Raw genomic sequence first — 20818 nt, 5'->3', positions numbered from 1 at the left:
TATTTTCCGAACCCTTGACAGATACACTTTAAACCTTAGTATTTACACTAACAGTCTTTTCCAGGCAATCTAAGTTTTTTCTATCATGTGCCTCAAAATTCTTCCTACCTCTGCTCATTACTCAATTCCAAAGCCACTTCCATGTTTTCAGATATTTATTCCAGTGGCACTAACCTTCTAGTACCAAAATCTGTATTTGTTTGCAAGGGCTGTAGTAACAAAGTCATACAAACAGGGCATCTTAAAAGAATGCAAATTTATTCTATCACAGTTCTAGAAGCTAAAAGCTTTTTAGCTCAAAGCTAAAAATCAAGGTGTTGGTAGGCAGGGCCATACTCCCTCCATGGGCTTAGAGAAGAATCCCTCTCTGCCTCTTTCTAACTTCCGATGGTTGCTGGCAATCCTTCACATTTCTTGGTTTGCAGCTATATCATTCGTCTCTGCTTCCATCTTCACCTGGTCTACTCTATCTTCTCTGTCTCTGTATTTCTCCAAATCTCGCTCTCCTTATAAGGACACCAGTTACTGGATTTAGTCCCTCACCCCTTAATCCAGTATGGCCTCATCTTAACTTGATTATATCTGATAAGACTCTATTACCAAATAAGGTTCACGCTCATTGGTATCTGGGTTAGGACTTAAGCAAATCCTTTTGGAGGACACAATTCAACCCATAACACCATACACGTAGCAAAATTAAATTAGCACACTTCAAATGGAAACTATATTTAATGGTAGCCCTCTTTCTTTTTTTTCTTTTCTTTCTCTCTTTCTCCTTTTTGAGACAGAGTCTTACTCTGTCACGCTTGAGTACAGCAGCACAATCTTGGCTTGCTGCAACCTCCACCTCCTGGGTTCAAGTGATTCTCATGCCTCAGCCTCCTGGGTAGCTGGGACCTTGGGTGTACACCACCATGCCCAGCTAACTTTTTTGTATTTGTAGTAGAGGCAGAGTTTTGCCACATTGCCCAGGCTGATCTCAAACTCATGAACACAAACGATCCTCCTGCCTTGGACTTTCAAAGTACTGGGATTATAAGTGTGAGCCACAGCACCCAACAACAGTAGCCTTTTTTTTGATCCCCTTCCCTCATTACTAGGGCCCTACTAATTTTCACAGTATTACCCTTGACACTTCTTATCCCACAGATGGAAAATAAGTGAATAACTTTCTCATTTTTTTTTTTTTTGTCCATTCTTTGGCTCCAAGTTTTCACAATTCTGTAGGAAAAAGGTCATTCTGTGTAAGATACTAGAACCTTTATGTGCTGCTTTAGTTTACTGACACATGCCCTACAGACTGGGCTGAACACTCTTTCCTAGCCTGACTGAAATACTAGGAGAAATGTTTCAATACTAGAAAGAAAATATAGCCTTTAATAAATCACTGAAAATCTGATGTTCTTTTGTGAAAACTTCATGTAATTAATAAGTCAAAAAAAGAAAAACTAAATAAAAAAGAGAAATGTAATCAAGTAGGTTGACAACCAGCAAAAGATAATTAAAATGATCCTGTTTTGTGTCTCGGTTTCATTAACATGTAAATGAGATTCATGAAGTTTGATATTGTGTTTCACCAAGAGCCATAGAAATGAATTAAGAATGAAAATGAGTCTCACTGATGGAAGACTCCTGATGAGTATATAAATTAATGAAAAATATGATTTGATCTCATTAATAACATATATTTTTTGTGATGTATTGAACCTCAACAAAGAAAATCAAAATAAACAGGTAAATTAAAATGTTGTGTTCCTTTCGCTGGCCCACATTCTGTGAAAGCTTTTATGATTCAAATGAAGTGGTGGTAAATGTCAAACTCTGCTTTTCTTTATAAACATGCACAGGATGGAAACCTTATTCCAGGATTAGCATTGCAGTAGCAATATTCATGTTGGTGGGTCCATAGGTACAGGGTCTGGAATGGCCATCACAGAGGCTAGCAAAGTCCACTGATCAGTCAGGGATTCAGAATTGCAAAGAGGAAGAGACAGTCCTGTGTGACCAATAACTCTCACAGCAAGTCACTCAAAAGAACAGACTAGCATTATCTACACAAATATATTCAAGCACCGCCGCAATGTCCCATTTGATAAAAGGATCTCAGTTCTCACTCTCCATTGGTATCTTCACATTCAGAAGCACTCAAAAGTTATCTCCAATAATATGAAATGAAATTTTGAAATAAACTTAAGCTTAAAATCATGTTAAAGTGTTATATATATATCTATATTGTAATTAGAACTATGTGTAACACACATCAGGTATGTCAGGTGGCAAAATACACACACACACACACACACACACACTCTCATCTGTTTGTCATGCCCAATGTTCAATGTGCTCAAGCATTAAGCACATGTTAAGGATAACATCAAGGAGTAAAATTAGAAGTGACGGGGAGAAACATGATTTTAATAATGCATGATGTTGTCGTCTACTTTTTAATGATTGTTAAAATGTTTTCTATATTAGTATTGCCAAGCATACTTTCCTCCAATGCACATGCAGATGAATTTTACCTTAGTATGTTATGAAAAGAGATCACAGTGATACTCTGCCTCTAAGTACACGGTGTTTTTGAAATTCTGTCTTATTTCTACACCAAGGTGCCATTTAATTATCTTCAGTTTCCTTTTAACATATTCAACTGATCAAACACAAACTAAGAGATGGATGAACTGAGTATCTGTGTGTGTGTGTGTGAGAGAGAGACAGAGAGAGAGACAGAGAGACAGAGAGACAGAGACAGGGTCTCACTGTGTCACCCAGGCTCTAGTTCACTGGCACAATCATAGCTCACTGTAATCTCCAACTTCTGGGTTCAGTGATCCTCCTGCTACAGCCTCCCAAATAGCTGGGACTACAGGCATGCACCACAGGCTAATTTATTGTTTATTATTTTGTAGAGACAGGTTTTGCTGTGTTGCCCAGGCTAATCTCGAACTCCTGGCCACATGTGATTTTTCCCACCTCAGCCTCCCAAAGTGTTGGCACTACAGGCATGAATCACCACACCTGGCTGTGTACTCCTAAAGCACTATGAAAACTTCACTATGTTTCTATTCTTCAACTGTTAAGAAAATCATGTCAACCACATTGAGAATCCAAAACACTGAGGGATTGTTATTTTTAAATAATTAGCATTTTTGAAAATTACTTCTTTAACTTGAAATTGAAGGGCAATTAAGTTTTTATCACTAATGTGTCCACAAGGATTGTATATTGTAGAAAATAATATTTTGTAAGCTATATAAAAAGCTTGTCAGATTGAAAGAACTAAATTCTTTTTAATATATGATGTATCCCTTTCACATTCCAGAACAGAAGCTAGATGTCATATACATCTCATGAGTTTTAACCATTTGCTCATTTAAAAATTTATTTTCTTTTACAATATAGCATTCATAATGATTTTATGCAAAGAGAATGAAAAATTTGTGAGATTTTCTATGGACCAGGTGCAGGAAAAAAGCAGACTTACCGTCTCTTCTATTCAGTCTTGCAAATCCAGGACCATGACTGCTAGAGAGCTCAGAGGAACTGCTGAAGGATGCCTGAGGCAAGGCGGACACAAGGGGATCATCACAGTCATCTGCCAGGAGGAACAATGCAACACTAGGGTTAGTACAGTGCTGATGGCTTTGCTGGAATCAGTAGACAAAACAACAAATAAGTAAAACGACAACATCAAAAACTAGGATCTAAAATCTCTAAAAATACGCCTACTACTTATAGGGGCTATTCTACTAGAAGGCTAGTAACAGTGAGAAAAGAAAAAGAACTTAGAGACAAGACAATATGAAAATATGTTTAAAATCATAAAATTACATAATAGTACAATATCTTAAGGTAGAAAAGATTATACCTCATCATAAAAGATTCCCAAATTTAACTGTATAAAAATTAAATACTCAAGGTTTCCAAAAGACACTGTAAATAAATTAAAAAGAAAAATCACAAAATTGAGAAAGGACTTGCAAAACCTATAAGCCAGTATACAATTAGTATTCCAAATAAAGGAAAATAAAATACAAAATAAAGTAAAACAAAAACCACCTTTAAATCATGAAACACATTAACAAAAATGGCACAAGGCAAGATCAGACATCACAGCACAGCCTGGAGGAGTGGCTCATGCCTAGACTCTCAGCACTTTGGGAGGCTAAGGCCAGCGGATCACTTGAGGTAGGGAGTTCAAGACTAGCCCGGCAAACATGGTGAAACCCCATCTCTACTAGAAATAAAAAATTAGCATGGCGTGATGGCACATGCCTGTAGTCTCAGCTTCTAAGGAGGCTGTGGCAGAATAATCACTTAATCAGAGAGGCAGAGGTTGCAGTGAGCCGAGATCGCGCCATTGTACTCCACCCTGGGTAACAAGAGCGAAACTCCGTCTCAAAAAAAAAAAAAAAAAACTTGTCATTAGTTGTATCTTTGAACTTTCCCATACCCTATGTTCCACCAGTTCCTTTCATATATGTAGGTCCTCCTATGAGGAACCAGTGGTCTCAAGGAGTTTTGTCTTATTACCCAAGGATGATATACAAATACTAGTAATTTTGTGCCCATGAAAAGAAAAAACTACTGAGACAGAGGAGACTGCATTTGAGCACTGGGAGACATGTACAATTTCTAGCAAAGTTGCTCATCACACTAACAAAAAAAAATTATTAACAACACAACTATCCAATGGCCAAAGAAGAGAGAAATAAAACAGAGTGCTTTTCACAATAGGATAACATACACCAGCAAAACAAACACCACCACAAAACAAAATAGTTGGATCTTAGAAAAACAAAACCAAATTATAAAATTAAATGAAAAATGATGATAGTTTTGAGAATCTTAAAAAGCAAAGCTAAGTAATACTGTATGTTGCTTAGGGACATATATGAGTTTTTAAAAAAACATTTTAAAAAAGAAATGAAAATTATAAAATTCAGGAGCATGGTTACCCTGGGAGGAAAGCGGAATCAACATAAAATGTATACAGTTTTAACGATGGAACGCTCTAATTTTGGGGTAGGTAGTGTCAAAGGTGTTCGAATCAGAGTGACTCCATCTTGAGTGAGGGCTGGGAAAATGAGGCTGGGACTTGCTGGGCTGCATTTGCAGAAAGTTAGGTATTCTAGTCTTTAGATGTTTATCGTTAATGGAACAGACTGATAACGTTAACTAAACAGACCCAGACCTGGGCGTGTCCTGATATCCCAATATCTTGGGAACAAAAGCATTCCTAACTTTGCTTTAAAGATATTATTGATTCTTGCAAAATATAGTAATTAAGAAAATACAACCTTTATCACAAACCCTTGTAGCAGAGCACATTTCCCCATGATCTTTTATTTGCACCTGGGGTGGACACATTCCTCCTCTCACCTTCAGGACCGCCCCACTCTGTCTATGGAGTAGCTGTACTTTCACCACTTTACTTTCTTAATAAACTTGCTTTTGCTTTGCACTGTGCAGTCGCCCTGTATTATTTCTTGTGCAAGATCCAAGAACCCTTTCTTGGGGTCTGCACTGGGACCCCTTTCCAGTGCAAGGCTCTGTTATCCGTTCGAACCTCGAGAGCGCTGCTAACAAACACCACAAGATGGTGTGCAGCAACACGCTGGTTTTTTTGGGGGGTTGTGGGGGGGTTGAGAAAGAGTCTCGCTCTGTCACCCAGGGTGGAGTGCAGTGGCGCGATCTCTGCTCACTGCAACCTTCATCTCCCGGGTTCAAGCGATTCTCCTGCCTCAGCCTCCCAAGTAGCTGAGACTACAGGCGCAAGCCCCAATGCCTGGCTAAATTTTTTTTTTTTTTTTTTTTTTTTTTTTTTTTTTTGAGACGGAGTTTCGCTCTTGTTACCCAGGCTGGAGTGCAACGGCGCGATCTCGGCTCACCGCAACCTCCGCCTCCTGGGTTCAGGCAATTCTCCTGCCTCAGCCTCCCGAGTAGCTGGGATTACAGGCACGCGCCACCATGCCCAGCTAATTTTTTGTATTTTTAGTAGAGACGGGGTTTCACCATGTTGACCAGGATGGTCTCGACCTGTTGACCTCGTGATCCACCCGCCTCGGCCTCCCAAAGTGCTGGGATTACAGGCTTAATGAGCTCCAGGGTGCAGAGGGGCTGAGGCCTAAAATGGCATCAGCCCCAAATGAAGGCAAGGCAGGGGTTTTATAGTCTCCTGTAAACGGGATGTGTCCCAGTCTGATGTTACTGCTACGTGGTACCCGGACAGCCTCTCTCCATCTCCCGGCCAGCCCTCTTCCGGCTTCGGCTCTCTTGCTGACTCACGCCAGCGCAACTGGCCTTGCGCCTTGGGACCCGGCCTGAGGAGGGAGGAGTTACCCTCCAAGCTTTCAGGCCTTGGGGAGAATCTTTCCCGGTAACAGAGGCATAGTCACAGAGGTTTATAATTATAGTGTTTCATATAAAATATATAACATACACATGCACATACATTTACATATATATCAATATGTTCATAGATATTAATGTACATACATATTTATCATTTGCCTACTCTTTTATGTGTATCAGATATATTGCTTCTAATATTAAAAGATAAAGTAGAGTGAGAAACTGTAAGATTAATCTCATGTGTACCATGAAATCCATACATGTTTAATTTATTCAGCCAATTCTTCATTCAGTGTCATCTTTAAAGCATTTGTCTTTTATTTTCTACTACTTAGTTATTTCTATTTTTGCTCTAATCAGAAAGATATTTCTCTCCTATTTAGTTTTTAACATATACATTCCATAAGTTAAAATTATACAGGGCTATTGTCCCAAATGTTTTAATAGCAGGCAATTTAATTTAAATAAAATAAATAAAAGAATTATCTAGATTCACCTGAAATTTTATTGTTTATTTTGCCTGAACCTAATTTGTTCTTGAATGCCTTTCCCAAGAACCTGCCTGAGGTAGCATTTTACTTTTCAAAATTGTCTCATTTTCATTCAAAATCTACTTTTTCTTATTCTACACCTTAAATTCTTTCGCCATTAGGACAGACAGACATTTCCTGCATGTCTATTGACTAGCTTAAGTACTAACGCCAGCCAATCCAGTTGTAATTCAAGAATAAGGAGGGTAGACATAAAAGCACAACACATGGAGTGGGGAAGGAAATTCTGATTATGCCCAATGACAAGCAACAACAAAAATGTTTTAGTATGCTGTGGAAACTGTGGTGTGTATCTTCGCACACACAAGTGAGTGCATTACATATTTAGAAGGAGGGCACACATGTGGGTGTGTGTTTACTAGAACTAATGATTTTTAAAATCATTTTCAGCATACAGGTGTAAGTATGGTGAAAAGGGTGTTTAATGGCAATTCACAATCAATTATGTCGATTCAGATCAATGTTTTGGATATAGTGCCTCTCAGTTGCAATCACTCTAGAGAGTATATATTTATTGTTCATTTGTTTTTGACAACTATAAATTAAGAATCAATATTGTTCTACTTTTAGCTTTAAAAGAGTGGAATTAAAACAAAAGAAGGGGTACTTTTTCCATTTGTGGAAAGAAAGACATGTAATATGGAAAACAGAAGGACACACAGGGGGCTTGTGATATTTGGTGAAGTTTTGGTTGTTGGCCTTTGTGGTTACATGGCATTATTATTCTTTACCATGAGCATATACTTGCCCCTACAATCTGTTGTATGTTTATTTAACAATGATACATTGTAGGTATTCTTCTAGAACTAATAATAACTAAAATACATTTAGAGAGCACTCTGTGCTAGGAAGGTATAATCCTGCCACACATAGTAATTAATCTTTACCCCTCCTTGTTGATATATTAATGTTATTCTCTTACAGATGAGATCATTGAACACAGAGTTTGATTAATTTGCTCCTCTCATTGTGGTAGAACCATGATATTTACAACGAGAGTTGGGGTCCAGAAGATGCTATGTAAGAACACCATGACTATAATTACTATTTCTTTAGGTTTGAAGTATAGGAATTTTATCAGACACCATGATGGCATTAATAAATTCTCTCAAGGAGTTGTGTACTCCAGTTCCAGGTTTACCATGCTATTAGTTTATATCCCATTTGATCTTCAATAGTCTTGACAACAAAGGAGAGGAAGCTCAAACAGTAATAATCAGTCTGGAGTAAACATGCTATTTTTCTCTAGATATTAAAAAATTGGAATTCTGGATTAAGCATTAGGGTCCTGAGCTTAATTCCAGAAAACCAGTTTTCTCTGACTTCTCCAATAAAACACAGGATCTAGACTTGCAAAGCTAAGGACCACATTCCAGCTCAGAGGTTCCCAACCAGAGATAATTTTGCCCCACTGCTCCCCACTTCCAGAAAACATTAGCAATATCTGAAGATACTTTTATCATCACAACTAAGAGAGGATACTTCTGGAATCTACTGAGTTGAATCCAAGGATGCTGTTAAACATTTGACAAAGCACAGGGCAGCCTTCCACCACAAAGAATGGTCTGGTCTCAAATATCAGTAGTGCAAACATTGAGAAACACTATTCTAGAACCTGGTAAAGCAACTAAGGAAACTGGTCTTTTCCTGGGGTAATCTCAGCTAGAACTCAACAGCTGCCCCTCAAACTGCAATGATTAGCTCTAATTTACAGCTAATGTTTATTTGCAGATAAAGATCATTCAGTGCACATAAGTATATAGGCATTTAAGTAGGGGACTTTTCAAATCAGAAATAACATTTTAGATATTTCAGCTTAAAACATAATTGTATTTTTTAAAAATTAAATGCTATATCACATTATCATATTATCCTCGTCCCTTTGCTGCTGAGCCACAGGTAAGATTCTTGGTAAGAAAGGTCACTGGAGACCTTGGAAGTCTCCATTCACTAGTGAAATTTAGTAATAGAGTAACCAAACATTTCATGGAAGTTTGTACAATTAAAAATGCAGCTATGTTGAGTTTATCGTTGTTTTCTTCAGTTAAAGAAGAAATGGACATCACTCTCATTATGCCATGCTTGTCTAAAATTGTATTACATTTTATTTGACTTTTCTCAGTCACATTAGGATTTCCACATTAACCTTGGTATCAGTTGGAAATGGTAAAACTACAGCTTTAGTCTTTTTGTTAAAAAACATATATACACTAATTCCATCTACAACATGTTTTAATGAATTCTGTTAGAATATTCACATTTGAAAAAAGTGCACTGAGTCATTTTCATACACATGCACCATATACACACAGATCTATGGCTGTCAGTTCAATACCTCAGAAAAGTCACCATTTACTCTTTACATGAGAGAAAAACTTACCATTGTTATTAACAAGTCAATGGTAAATTAGATCTCTGACAAATTGTACATACAGAAAAACTCAACGCTCTCCTTCAATATAGCTTGCATCTTTACTGATGCAAGGTCTTAAGCTTGATTAATAAAATTTTATTTTATTTTACAAAGGGCTTTAATACATAATTCTCATAAGCAAATAAAAGCTGTTCAGTTTTTAATAAAAGTAATTCAATTTTCGTAATCTGTGTGTAATACTACCTGCACTAAGATAATAGGTATATATTATTAGGTGTTATGGTTCTCAGTGCTCTACATTCATTAACTCATTTGATCCTGACAAATACCTTATAATATCTGATATTATTAACTCTAGGGACACTTGAGGAAAAGGGAGCACAATAACTAAATAATTATTAAATAATAAAATTAGATAAATTAAACAAATTTACCTAATTCTTTACCTAAAAAAAAAAAGAGTTCATTTTAACCAGTATTCAGCTTAGTTGCCACTGAGTAGTCATCTTCACTGTTATTTGGAAGACATGCCAAAATCAGTTGCATGCCTGCTAATGAATCATATTTCCCATAAAAATGTGCACTGGAGAATAGACTAGACTAAAATAGATAGAGCAAGTAGCAAACATTATTTAAATCATCAAAAATCCTCATACAGCAGAGGCAGGGGTGGGACCTTTGACAGGAAGCTTTGGAAGGATTGGAGTCTCCTTTCTATCAGAAAACAGTTTATTTAGACCTACTCCAAATAGTCCATTGACAGATTGAGGATTAAGGAATGGCCTTCCCTTCAAGAAATCTATTTTCTTGAAAGAAATATTTTATTCCAATCTATATTATTAACATTTCCCTCTGGTTAAAATTGACAATCATCAGCATATTTAAGAAACTTTGCAATTATGTTTGGATATATCAAAAATTACTTATAAGGCAAGATTTCATTCAGAAATTTTGACAATGATAATTATTCTCTAACCATAAACCCAGTCTGAGCTACTGCTACAAATTTCAGATTTGTTTCAGGATTCCAGGTGGACTCTTGTTTCCTCACCCTGGCATGATACACAACCCAGTACCTGATATTATTGTAGTTATTCTTACAGAACTAATAATAACTAAGACACATTTAGAAAGCACTCTGTGCTAGGAAGTTATACTCCTGCCACAAATAGTAACTAATATTTACCCCTCCTTGTTGATATATTAATGATACTCTTACAGATGAGATCATTGAACACAGAGTTTGATTAATTTGTACCTCTATTTCCTGCCCAATGAGAGACAGAATACATAAATAGAAAATGGCCAGTCTACATGCAAAAATAGAACCTGTAGCAACCAGTCCAGGAAGCCAACTTACTATCTACAGGAACCAGGCCAGGAAGCCAGACTTCTGTCTGAAGCAAGGAGTCTAAGAAGCCAAATAATACCTCCCACAGCAGTTGGCCCCTGAATTAGTCCATTTTCATGTTGATGATAAAGGCATACCTGAGACTGGGAAGGAAAAGAGGTTTAATTTGGACTTACAGTTCCCTGTGGCTGGGGAGGCCTCAGAATCATGGCAGCAGCAAGAGAAAAGGAGGAATGAAGCAACAGCGGAAACCCCTGATAAACCCATCAGATCTTACGAGATTTATTCATTATCACGAGAATAGCACGGAACAGACTGCCCCATGATTCAATTACCTCCACCTGGGTCCCTCCCATAACACATGAGAATTCTGGGAGATACAATTCAAGCTGAGATTGAATGGGAGCACAGCCAAATCATATCAACCCCAAATAGCCAAGACTTAATAACTTACAGCTTCCCTCATTTTAGCCCTCGTTTCCTATTTAGAACTGGCTGACTACGTTAGGAGATATTCAGAAACTTTTACTTAGTATAGAGAAAGCCAAGTGTATACCTCTAACTAATCACATAGGATGCCCCACTTCTGGTCAGCCTTCCCACAGCTTCCCCTAGCCAAGGCCTCCAAACAGAGCATACCTGAGCCTGCCCCTTTACTCTACTGTAAATCTTTCCTCTCCTCTGCCTGCCTTTCAGTCTCTACCAAACTTAAATGGTGGTGGCCAACTACCTTGCTGCAACAAACTCTAAAGAAACAGCCTCTGCTCGATTTCCTTTGGTTGGGCATCATTTATCTCTATACCAGCTCTGCCATCTCATCCCCACAGCTGCAGCAGTCCAGTCTACACTCAGCACCCAAAAAGAGCCACCGAAGTCCATCTTAAGCACAGAGAAGACACAAGTATGTTTAAAAAGCAGCAGTATCCTCCTCGTAAAAAAAAAAAAAGTATTCTAGGTCAGGTGTGGTAGCTCATGCTTGTAATCCCAGCACTTTCAGGGCCAAGATGGGAAGATCCCTTGAGGCCAGGAGTTCAATATCAGCCTAAGATGTCAAAACCCACCTCTACCAAAACAAACAAAAAAATAGCCTGGCATGTCAGCTACTTGGGCAGCTGAGGCAGGAGGATCTCTGGAGCCCAGGAGTTTGAGGCTGCCCTGAGTTATGATAACACCACTGCATGCCAGCCTGGACAACAGAGCAAGACCCCAACTCTAAAATAAAATTTAAAATAAAAATAAAATTCTATGGATGAGCTCCAGGTTGCAGTTTTGTCGTATCTCTGGAGTGTACACCTTCAGTGATTCATCCTACCTGCCTGGTAGCACCACCTTGGGGAGAATGTAAAACTTCCTGTGATTGTGTCCCACAGCCAGAACCATGCTTGTTTATAAACCACTAATATAGAGTTGCAAATTAACTTCTATGCAGTGGAGAGTGTTGTTCCTTTCATAATATCCCTTTGCTTTCCATACTGTTTCCCAGGACTGTGAAGAAACACAGCCCAAAAGACTGAAGGAACTTTCCTGGTGTCACACCCCACCGCTCTTTCCCTGTGTGGTCGCCATGGCACCTGACTATGTGTGGAGGAATTGCTGCACTGTCACATTATGATGAGAAAAAGAATAAATTTAGGGAAAACTGACAATACACCCAGGATTGAATAAAATATTATTTTTCTAAACATAGGTGACAAAATATGATCCAATCCTGGCTTCATCTCTCATCCTCTCATTACCTAAAATAATATTTCAACCCAATTGAATACTGTGAGTATGGACTACTATGCAGTTCTTTAGCTTCTTTAAGTATTAATTTGACATTGACATGAAAATTAACATTTACTTGAGAATTCAGATTTTAGATATTTGAGATAACACAAACATGAGCTTCTAATTCTGTCAGTCAGTGGGTTAAATCTTAAAAAGATAACATGTTGCTGCAAAATAACATGTTGCTGCAATTTAAAACAAGTAACTATTTATCAGTATGTTTTCCTAGAGCCAAACTAAAGACAGGGATAATTTTCTAGTTGTCAAGTAATTCATTTAGACAGCAGCCTATAAATTTCTATGTATTTTCTCCTATTGGAGCCATAAGTAGATTATATACATAATTGTTAATACTCTGTGATGTTATTGAGCTAAGCTTTCATTTAGAGGCAAACACTGGCTTACATGCTTCAAGTTATAGCCTTAGTTTGAATAGCTTTTCCAATTAATCTTCAAATTAATAGATTAACGGGAAGGCAGTTAACTTTTAATGATAGAACAGCCAGAGGCTGATTGATTTTAGAGGTTTAATAGTAAATATTTAAAGTCCAGATATTAGGACAAAAAGACCTACAGATTCACCAAACAAAACCAATCAAAGGTGAAGGAGTAGAAGAAATAATAATTTTTTTAAAAAGTAAAGAGAGCATCAGCGATCAAGAAATCTGTACACGTTACTGACTTTTATTGACAGATAATTTGGCCATATGTGATACCATGTCACCTAATTTGTTATCAGGAATAGTGAAAAGAATATCTTTATGGGGCAAGCGTTTCTGGAGTTTGGTATATATTTATATGCATTTAAAATAGATACTCAGGAGAACTAGAAAATCAAAAGTTAATTTTTAAAATATATCAAAAGATGCTGAAACATATTTCCATTTTTCCCACCATGATAATATCAATTTAGTCTTGATTTCATCACACACACCTCAGCTAGGTTTGCTGATTTACTAGGTGAACAAATTGTAACTTGTGTATTCATATCGTTTCTTTGATTAATGCTGTCAAACAATGTTTTCCATATGTTGTTATCCATTCTCAATACCTGCAAACTGTCTGTCATTATCCTCTGTTTTTCCACTTAGAAATATAATTTAAATTAATTACAATATTATATACATTGTTGGCAAAACATATTTGTCTTAGACGCTTTTTCTGATTTTATGTTCATCTTCAATTTTGCTCATGCTTTTTGTATTATTAAATGAAGTATTTTTGTTATTGATAGGCTCTGATTGTGTGCTTAACCATCTACTGTAATCAAACATTTGTCTCTTTGTTAGTGATCTGTTTAAGCATTGTGAAAACATGGGCTCTGGATCCACAGAGGCCAGTCCTCAGCTTTTTGCTCTGGTACCTCCCAGGGTCTGATACATACTGCTTCAACTTGATGTACCTCTACCTATAAAGTGCAGATAAAAATAGCCCCTTCACAACAGAACTGCAGAACTTCACGGTACACCATACAGAACATTCTAAAAGTACAGAGTAGGTACTCAAAATAATCCATCCCCTTTCTTCTTTTATCTCCCAATACCATTAGGCAAAGAAAAGTGTGTTCTCATCACAGATTTTTCATATGCTTGTCTTTAAAGCACCACCTTGAAAACTAGTAGTGTGATAAATTCATTTAGAATTGAGGAAACAAAATCTTCGTATCAAGTACTGTACCTGCCACTGGAGGTAGGCAAATAATCTTGACTCCTACCTCTGACATCTCATGTTCAAATCCTTTGACTTGAGAACCACTTAGATTTCTCACTTTATGCTCTCAACATTTTACTTTCTATAACCAGTCCAATTAAATATTCACGGTTTTAGAATGTAGGAGCCCATCATGTTTTATTGCATTAACTTGGGAATTTGGTTTGTTCTTGTAGAGACTGGGGGGTCAGGAAAGGGTATATTTGACAGTGGACGTTAAGGGCCCACTGTCGATACACAGTGGAAAACAATGAGAAAAGACAGATCCTCAGCAAAAGAGCAAAGCCAAGTAATTGCTTCAAAATGAAAGTCTATAACCTTGTTAAGAAGGATGGGTTCAGCCACTGTGGGAAGCAGTTTAGATATTTCTCAAAGAACTTAAAACACAGCTACTATTTGATCCAGCCATCTCATTACTGTGTATATACGCAAAGGAGAATAGACCTTTATAACAAAAAGACACACACACTCATATATTCATCACCACTCTATTCACAATAGCAAAGAGGTACCCACCAATGGTGGACTAGATAAAGAAACTGTGATACATATACACCATGGAATAATATGCAGCCATAAAAATAATAAAATCGTGTCCTTCACAGCAACACAGATGAAGCTGGAAGTCATAACCTTAAGTAAATTAATGCAGGAAGAGAAAACCAATTATCACACACTCTCACTTATAAGTGGGAGCCAAACATTGAGCACACATGGACATAAACATGGGAACAATTGACACTGCAGACTACTTGAGTGGGTTGGAAGGGAGGGGACCATGGGTTGAAAAACTACCTGTTGGGTGCTACGCTGACTACCTGGGTGCAATATACCCACGTAGCAAACCTATACCTGTACCCCCTGTATTTAAATAAAAGTTGAATTAAAACAAACAAACAAAAAAAAGAATGGTGGATCTTGCTGGACTGCCAGGCTCTGGACACCCTCAGTTCCTTCCCCACTGATAAGCCAAGTAAACCTACTTCCCATTGTCAGGTCGGCCCCAGTTCTCAGTAATAATGCTAAATTAAGGATGAAGAATTTAGAGCCTTAAACTCAAAAGCCTTAGATATGGAATGAAAATAAATAACTTAGCACTCAATTTAGAAAAAAAAAAAAAACAATGAAATAAACATCGGGAAAGCAACAGGAGGAATTAGTAAAAAATGGCAGCTAATCAATTAGAAAACACTATAACAACAAAATCAATTAATCTAAGATCTCGTTCTTCAAAACAAAAAAGATAAAAAATTATAACCAAAAAACCCACTACCTATTCTTATGGTGAAAGTATAAGTATATAAAATGAGAATTAAACTAGGAAATTGTCACAGACATAGAGAAAATTGAAATAACTATATGATCACTTTTCTTAAATACATGAAAATCAATTCTCAAATTTAGAGGAAAACAATTTAGCAATTTCTTATAAAACTAAATGTACAATTTCCATATGACCCAGCAATTGCACTTAGGCATTTATTAAAAACAAATTAAAAACTTATGTTCACACAAAAACCTATACACAAATGTTCATAGCAGTCCATACTCATTTCAACAGGTGAGTGATTACACAAACTACCACATACATATCACTAAATACTACCCAGCAGTAAAAATGAACAGACTACTGATACACAACACAACTTGGATGAATTCCCAAGAAATTAGGTTGAGTAAAAACGTCTATCTTAAAGGTTACAAAGTGTATGATTTTAGGTATTAAGATATGGACGTCCTTGGGGGACCACATTTCTGCCTATCACTGTTGCCAAACTGTAATTGCAGAACCAAACAATTTTTTCAGATTTTGTGCCTCAAAATATTGCCCACTGATTGGTCAAAAGCAGTTTTGAAGGCTGATATAGACACATATATGCTTTAGTGATGAGACCTCATATTTTGACTGAGCCATATAACAGTGGGGTCCACATGTATGATTTTATTTTGAATTAGACAAAACTGAATCCCTCCCAAAGTCACTTGGAGGATTATCCCAATCCTCCCTTCAGTGCACAAAGCTGAGAAATGTTCTTCTCAGGCTCAGCCACAGTGCCCTCTTTTCTCTGACACCTCTCGAGAGCCCTCGACCCTCCCATCCAACCGGGAGAATTTTCCTACTGGGAAATTCTTCCTTAACTTGAACAGGCTTCTGTTATGGCACTTCTATGGTGGTCTGGGTCTCTGCTTGCTGAGATGAAAGTAACTGGAAGATCAGTACCATGTTACCTGTCACCTTGCACTGAAGCCAGAATATTGCGTAGCGTAGTGATTACAAGTGTAGCTCCTGAAACCACCTTTTGTGAGTTCAAATTCTGCCTCTGCTAAGTCCTACGTGATCTTAGGCATTTTATTTAAATTGCCTTTCCTATCTCTAAATGGGGATAATGATGGTACATACTAAATAAAACAGGGACTTCTGAAATTAAATGAGTCAGCAGATAAAGAGTACCCAGTACCTGGTGTATAAAAAGTACTATGTAAGTCTTTATGATTGCTGCTTTAAGTGTTTATTATAAATTCCAAAGTTGGAACTGAATAAAAGTTGTCTAGATATCTGTTATAAAATCTTGTAAGAATTATTTCTTAAGAAGGAGAGAGAGGTCAGCATTCAACATTCCTAACCACATGGTTATCCTTCTCTCTAACAAAAAAGGGGGGGGAGGTTTACAGAATTACCTAAAAAGACGTAAAATTGTCCTTACGATGCATTGTTTTCCCATTATGAAATAATGTTTAATGTTCCAAAAGGTCATAGTTTTCTTCACATCTCTTGAGCTTCAGAGTCATTTGTTTCATTTTCTCCAGAAAAACAGAATTTTAAATTTCACATGATGCAGAAATCACACAGCCACAACTTATTTAGAAACATAGAAAAAAATTCAGAGAACATGGACATCTTTATTTGGACAGCTTTGATTATGTAGTTAGAAATTCACACTGTGCTGACTAAACCTCATGTCTATGAAGTTACAGCAACAATGTCCTCCTAAGTATGTGCTACTTCCATTACTGATATTTTCAACCTGAAATTGCCATGGTTTCGACTTTGATTCCTGGAGGGAAAATTGAGTAAGCCTCAATTCAATTCTTATTCTAGTCATATTAGATGATATTTCAACCTCACTGAACAAATGCTCCATTTTATTACTAAATTATTTTAAGAGTTGTTATTTGTATCTCAAAGTATCACACTTAAAGATGAAGGCTGAAATGTTTCCTAGTGACAAGAAATTTTCCTGCAGATAAATGCATTTTAATATGGGAGTCCATAAAGCTAGTTTAATAAATAGCTATTTCTCACTAAGGGAAAAAAAATCAAGCCAACTAGAAACAATAAGCTTCTCTGAGCAATAACATGAGATTAGATAGAGGATATTTCCATTTCATTAGCTAAGATTATTGTGTTTGATTTCATAATCAAGCAAGGAACAAGCTTGGCTGGTCTCAGAGGTTCATTTCCATTATTTTGGAAACTTAGCTAAAAGCTGGCAGAGTAGGTGTGCATTGGCTCAATGCAGAAGAACTGATATCTGTTCTGAGCTCTGGAATATTTACCTTTCCAACAAGGCTACACCCCCTACCTGGTACCCATCATTATAACAAGGATACTCAAATGTTCCCAGCTCCTGATCTCCCTAAACACATGCAGCATCATGACACAGAGCCCTCCCTGCTAGAGAGATGGTCAGGTGTATGATTCCCTCAGTGGACAGAATTCTAAAACGGTCTCCAAGGTTTTAGTCCTTTAGATAGGCCTAGTATAATCTCCTCCCCTCTCCTTGAGTTCAGGCAGAATTTGTTAATGTGATGGGATATCAGTCCTGTGCTTATGTTATGTTATATAGCAAAACTAATCTTGCAGAGGTAATTAATTAATCAAGGTCCTTAATTTAGTTGCCTAAAAGGGGTATTATACTGAGTGGCTGACCTAATCAGGAGACACTTTCAAAAGGTCTTACAGGTCAGAGACACAAAAAGTCAAAGAGGTGGCCGGGCACAGTGGCTCATGCCTATAATCCCAGCACTTCGGGAGGCTGAGTGGGGCAGATCATGAGGTCAAGAAGGTCAAGAAATCAAGACCATCCTGGCCAACATGGCAAAACCCCATCTCTACTAAAAGTACAAAAAAAAAATTAGCTGGGTGCTATGGTTCTCGCCTGTAATCCCAGTTACTCAGGAGGATAAGGCAGGAGAATTGCTTGAACCTAGGAGGCAGAGGTTGCAGTGAGCCGTGATCGTGCCACTGCATGCCAGCCTGGGCAAGACAGCGAGACTCCGTCTCAAAAAAAAAAAAAAAAAAGTCAAAGAGATAAGAAGCACGAGTGGAACTTACCTTATTAATCCTTAATATTTCTAGGTCCTTCATCTCTTTTCAAAACTACTGTGAAGTGAGGGGTTAATTTTATCAGATCTGCTTGCCCTGCTTCCTTTTTGTCACTTTTTGTTTTTCCTTTTTCTATGAAGCTGAAGGCCATAGTAGCTGAAGGCCTCACCACTGAAGCTGAAATTTAACCTTCCCTGGCTGCTTTACAGTATTCCTAGATCACCATGGTAATGGTCGCTTGGGCTCCCTGCTGTTCAGTTTAACTCAGTGGCGACCACTGGCCTTTCAACTGGGCCCGGTCAAGTGCCCGAGAGGTGGCTTTTTGATGTAAGAGAGCCAAAACTCCACCCTCAGATCATGCTAACACCACCATTTTCTGTACATATGTCTTGTGAAATGCCATGAACTCTGACTGTTCCTGTGCAAAACAAACCTGTCACCTCCTTTTTCCCCACTGCCAATCACCTTCCCCATGCCTTAAATCATGCCACTTCCTTAACCCATAAACATCCCTAAGCCTTATCTTCAGGAAGGCGGATTTGAAAGCTGTTCTCCTACCTCCTCACTTGGAGACCTTGCCAATAAATCTTTTCTCTTTTGCAAAACCTTTGTCACAGTGATTGATTTACTGCATGCCAGCGGAACAGAGCTGGACCAGGCCAATAAAAATTGTAACCCTCCCAAAGTCCTGATAACATCTCTTCATTACTAAACCACATACTGGTAACTCATGTGCTTCCAGGTCTTTCAGTATACATGAGTTCACATGTTGTTTGCAAATACCATTATATTAATTGTTAAAATTATCTTAGATGTTATGTACTATACCTTGACTTAGATCATAAATTATTTTAAAATAGTAAGCACCTGTTTCAATTCAATTCTTTTGCATATCCCACCATGAACCACTTTTGACCTCAAACACAATTAAAAAAAATAATGTTTGAATTTTTGTTTTTGGATTTTAGAACTTAAAATCATTAGTTGAAAATAACCCTTGGAGCTGTTAATGTGATGACAGTATTACAAGTAGCCACCATTTGTCATTTTGTTTTTCAAGACAGCTGTTTAAAAACTGATCACTGTCATAGTAAAAGACAAAGATCAACAGTCTCATTCAAAAATGCTCTTTTTTGTGTTAATTTTTTATACACTACTCTAACCCACAATCTCCTGGAATTAGAAAGACTATGGTATAGTTGTTCTTTGTTTGCATGACTGTGAGTTATAATTTCCATGTTAGTTCCTATAAAATACTATTGAATTGACCAAGTATTTACTTGTTCACCCCTAGGCACTCTTTTATAAAAGATACCCCTTCCTTAACACCCAGGTACTTCCCTGACGTATGTCATAGTGTCTAATGTACTGCAAATCGATTTCAGGTTTAGCAATGAAGACATGAATAGAATAAACCGATGCTTGCCAATGTGCCAGTGTTTTAACTGGAGCCCTCAAGAGAAAAATGTTAACAATGGTTATGTGTATTGCATGCTGTATCTCAGCCATGTTACATCTTTACTACAACCTTGTGACAAAGGTATTATCTTTATTTTCTACATGAGAAATTGAAGGTCAGATAATTGTAATTTCTTGCTGGTGACTTTGGGCTTATTGATTTGCCATTCAACATCTTTGCCTTTAATTAATTTTTTATTATACTTTAAGTTCTGGGATACATGTGCAGAACATGCAAGTTTGTTATATTGGTATACACGTTCCATGGTGGTTTCCTGCACCTATCAACTGCCATCTACTTTAGTTTTTCTTCTAATGCTATTCCTTCCCTAGCCCCCCACCCCCCGACAGGCCCCAGTGTGTGATGTTCCCCTCCCTGTGTCCAACAGCACAGCTTTCCCATATTATTGGGTGAACTAGTTATTTCAGCAAGTATTTGAGGACATTGTCCTATGTGGACATGATGTGGGATAAGCAAGGTTCCTGCTTATAAACAACAATGGAACATTTTCTCTTTAAAAATGAGATTCCTTTAAAAATGCATCAGTGATACTCCAGATGTCACCTACAAAAAGTTGCCTTACCTTCTTGAAGATAAGACATTGTAATGAATGAAGTTAGAGGTCCCTACCAGGTTCTAGAGAACATCAAGTCACTATCAGTAAAGAGAATTTGATCTACTACATACCACACTTAACATCATTTCTGCCCCACCTGCCTCTACCCAACTCACTATTGGTATTAAATGTCTACTACCCACATATAGTTTTACTCCACTCCATGGCTTAAAAAAAAAAAAAGAAACTGAAGGTCTCAGGAAATGTGCCCATTGATAAGACTGTGGTTTGGGAGAGGATCTGCAGTCCCTTTGACCAGCATTCCTGCAGGCGACTGAGCCCTTGGAGAGCTCTATATGACTGCCG

General features: G+C 37.5%; 1 protein-coding gene across 1 annotated transcript in view; it reads right to left on the bottom strand.

The window, feature by feature from the left end:
• The window catches only part of CNTNAP4 (contactin associated protein family member 4), a 283179-nt gene that overhangs the window by 240768 nt on the left and 21593 nt on the right, over nucleotides 1-20818 (bottom strand). Inside the window, exon 2 of the mRNA XM_021672603.2 lies at nucleotides 3485-3595. Within this exon, the coding sequence (XP_021528278.2) occupies nucleotides 3485-3595 (111 nt within the window). The remainder of the gene's footprint in view (nucleotides 1-3484; nucleotides 3596-20818) is intronic.

Source organism: Aotus nancymaae, unplaced genomic scaffold, assembly GCF_030222135.1.
Source record: "Aotus nancymaae isolate 86718 unplaced genomic scaffold, 86718_ANA_hifiasm-v0.15.2.pri h1tg000030l, whole genome shotgun sequence".
In the NCBI taxonomy this organism is placed as follows: Eukaryota; Metazoa; Chordata; class Mammalia; order Primates; family Aotidae; genus Aotus; species Aotus nancymaae.
This window is presented reverse-complemented; position numbering and strand designations above follow the sequence as displayed.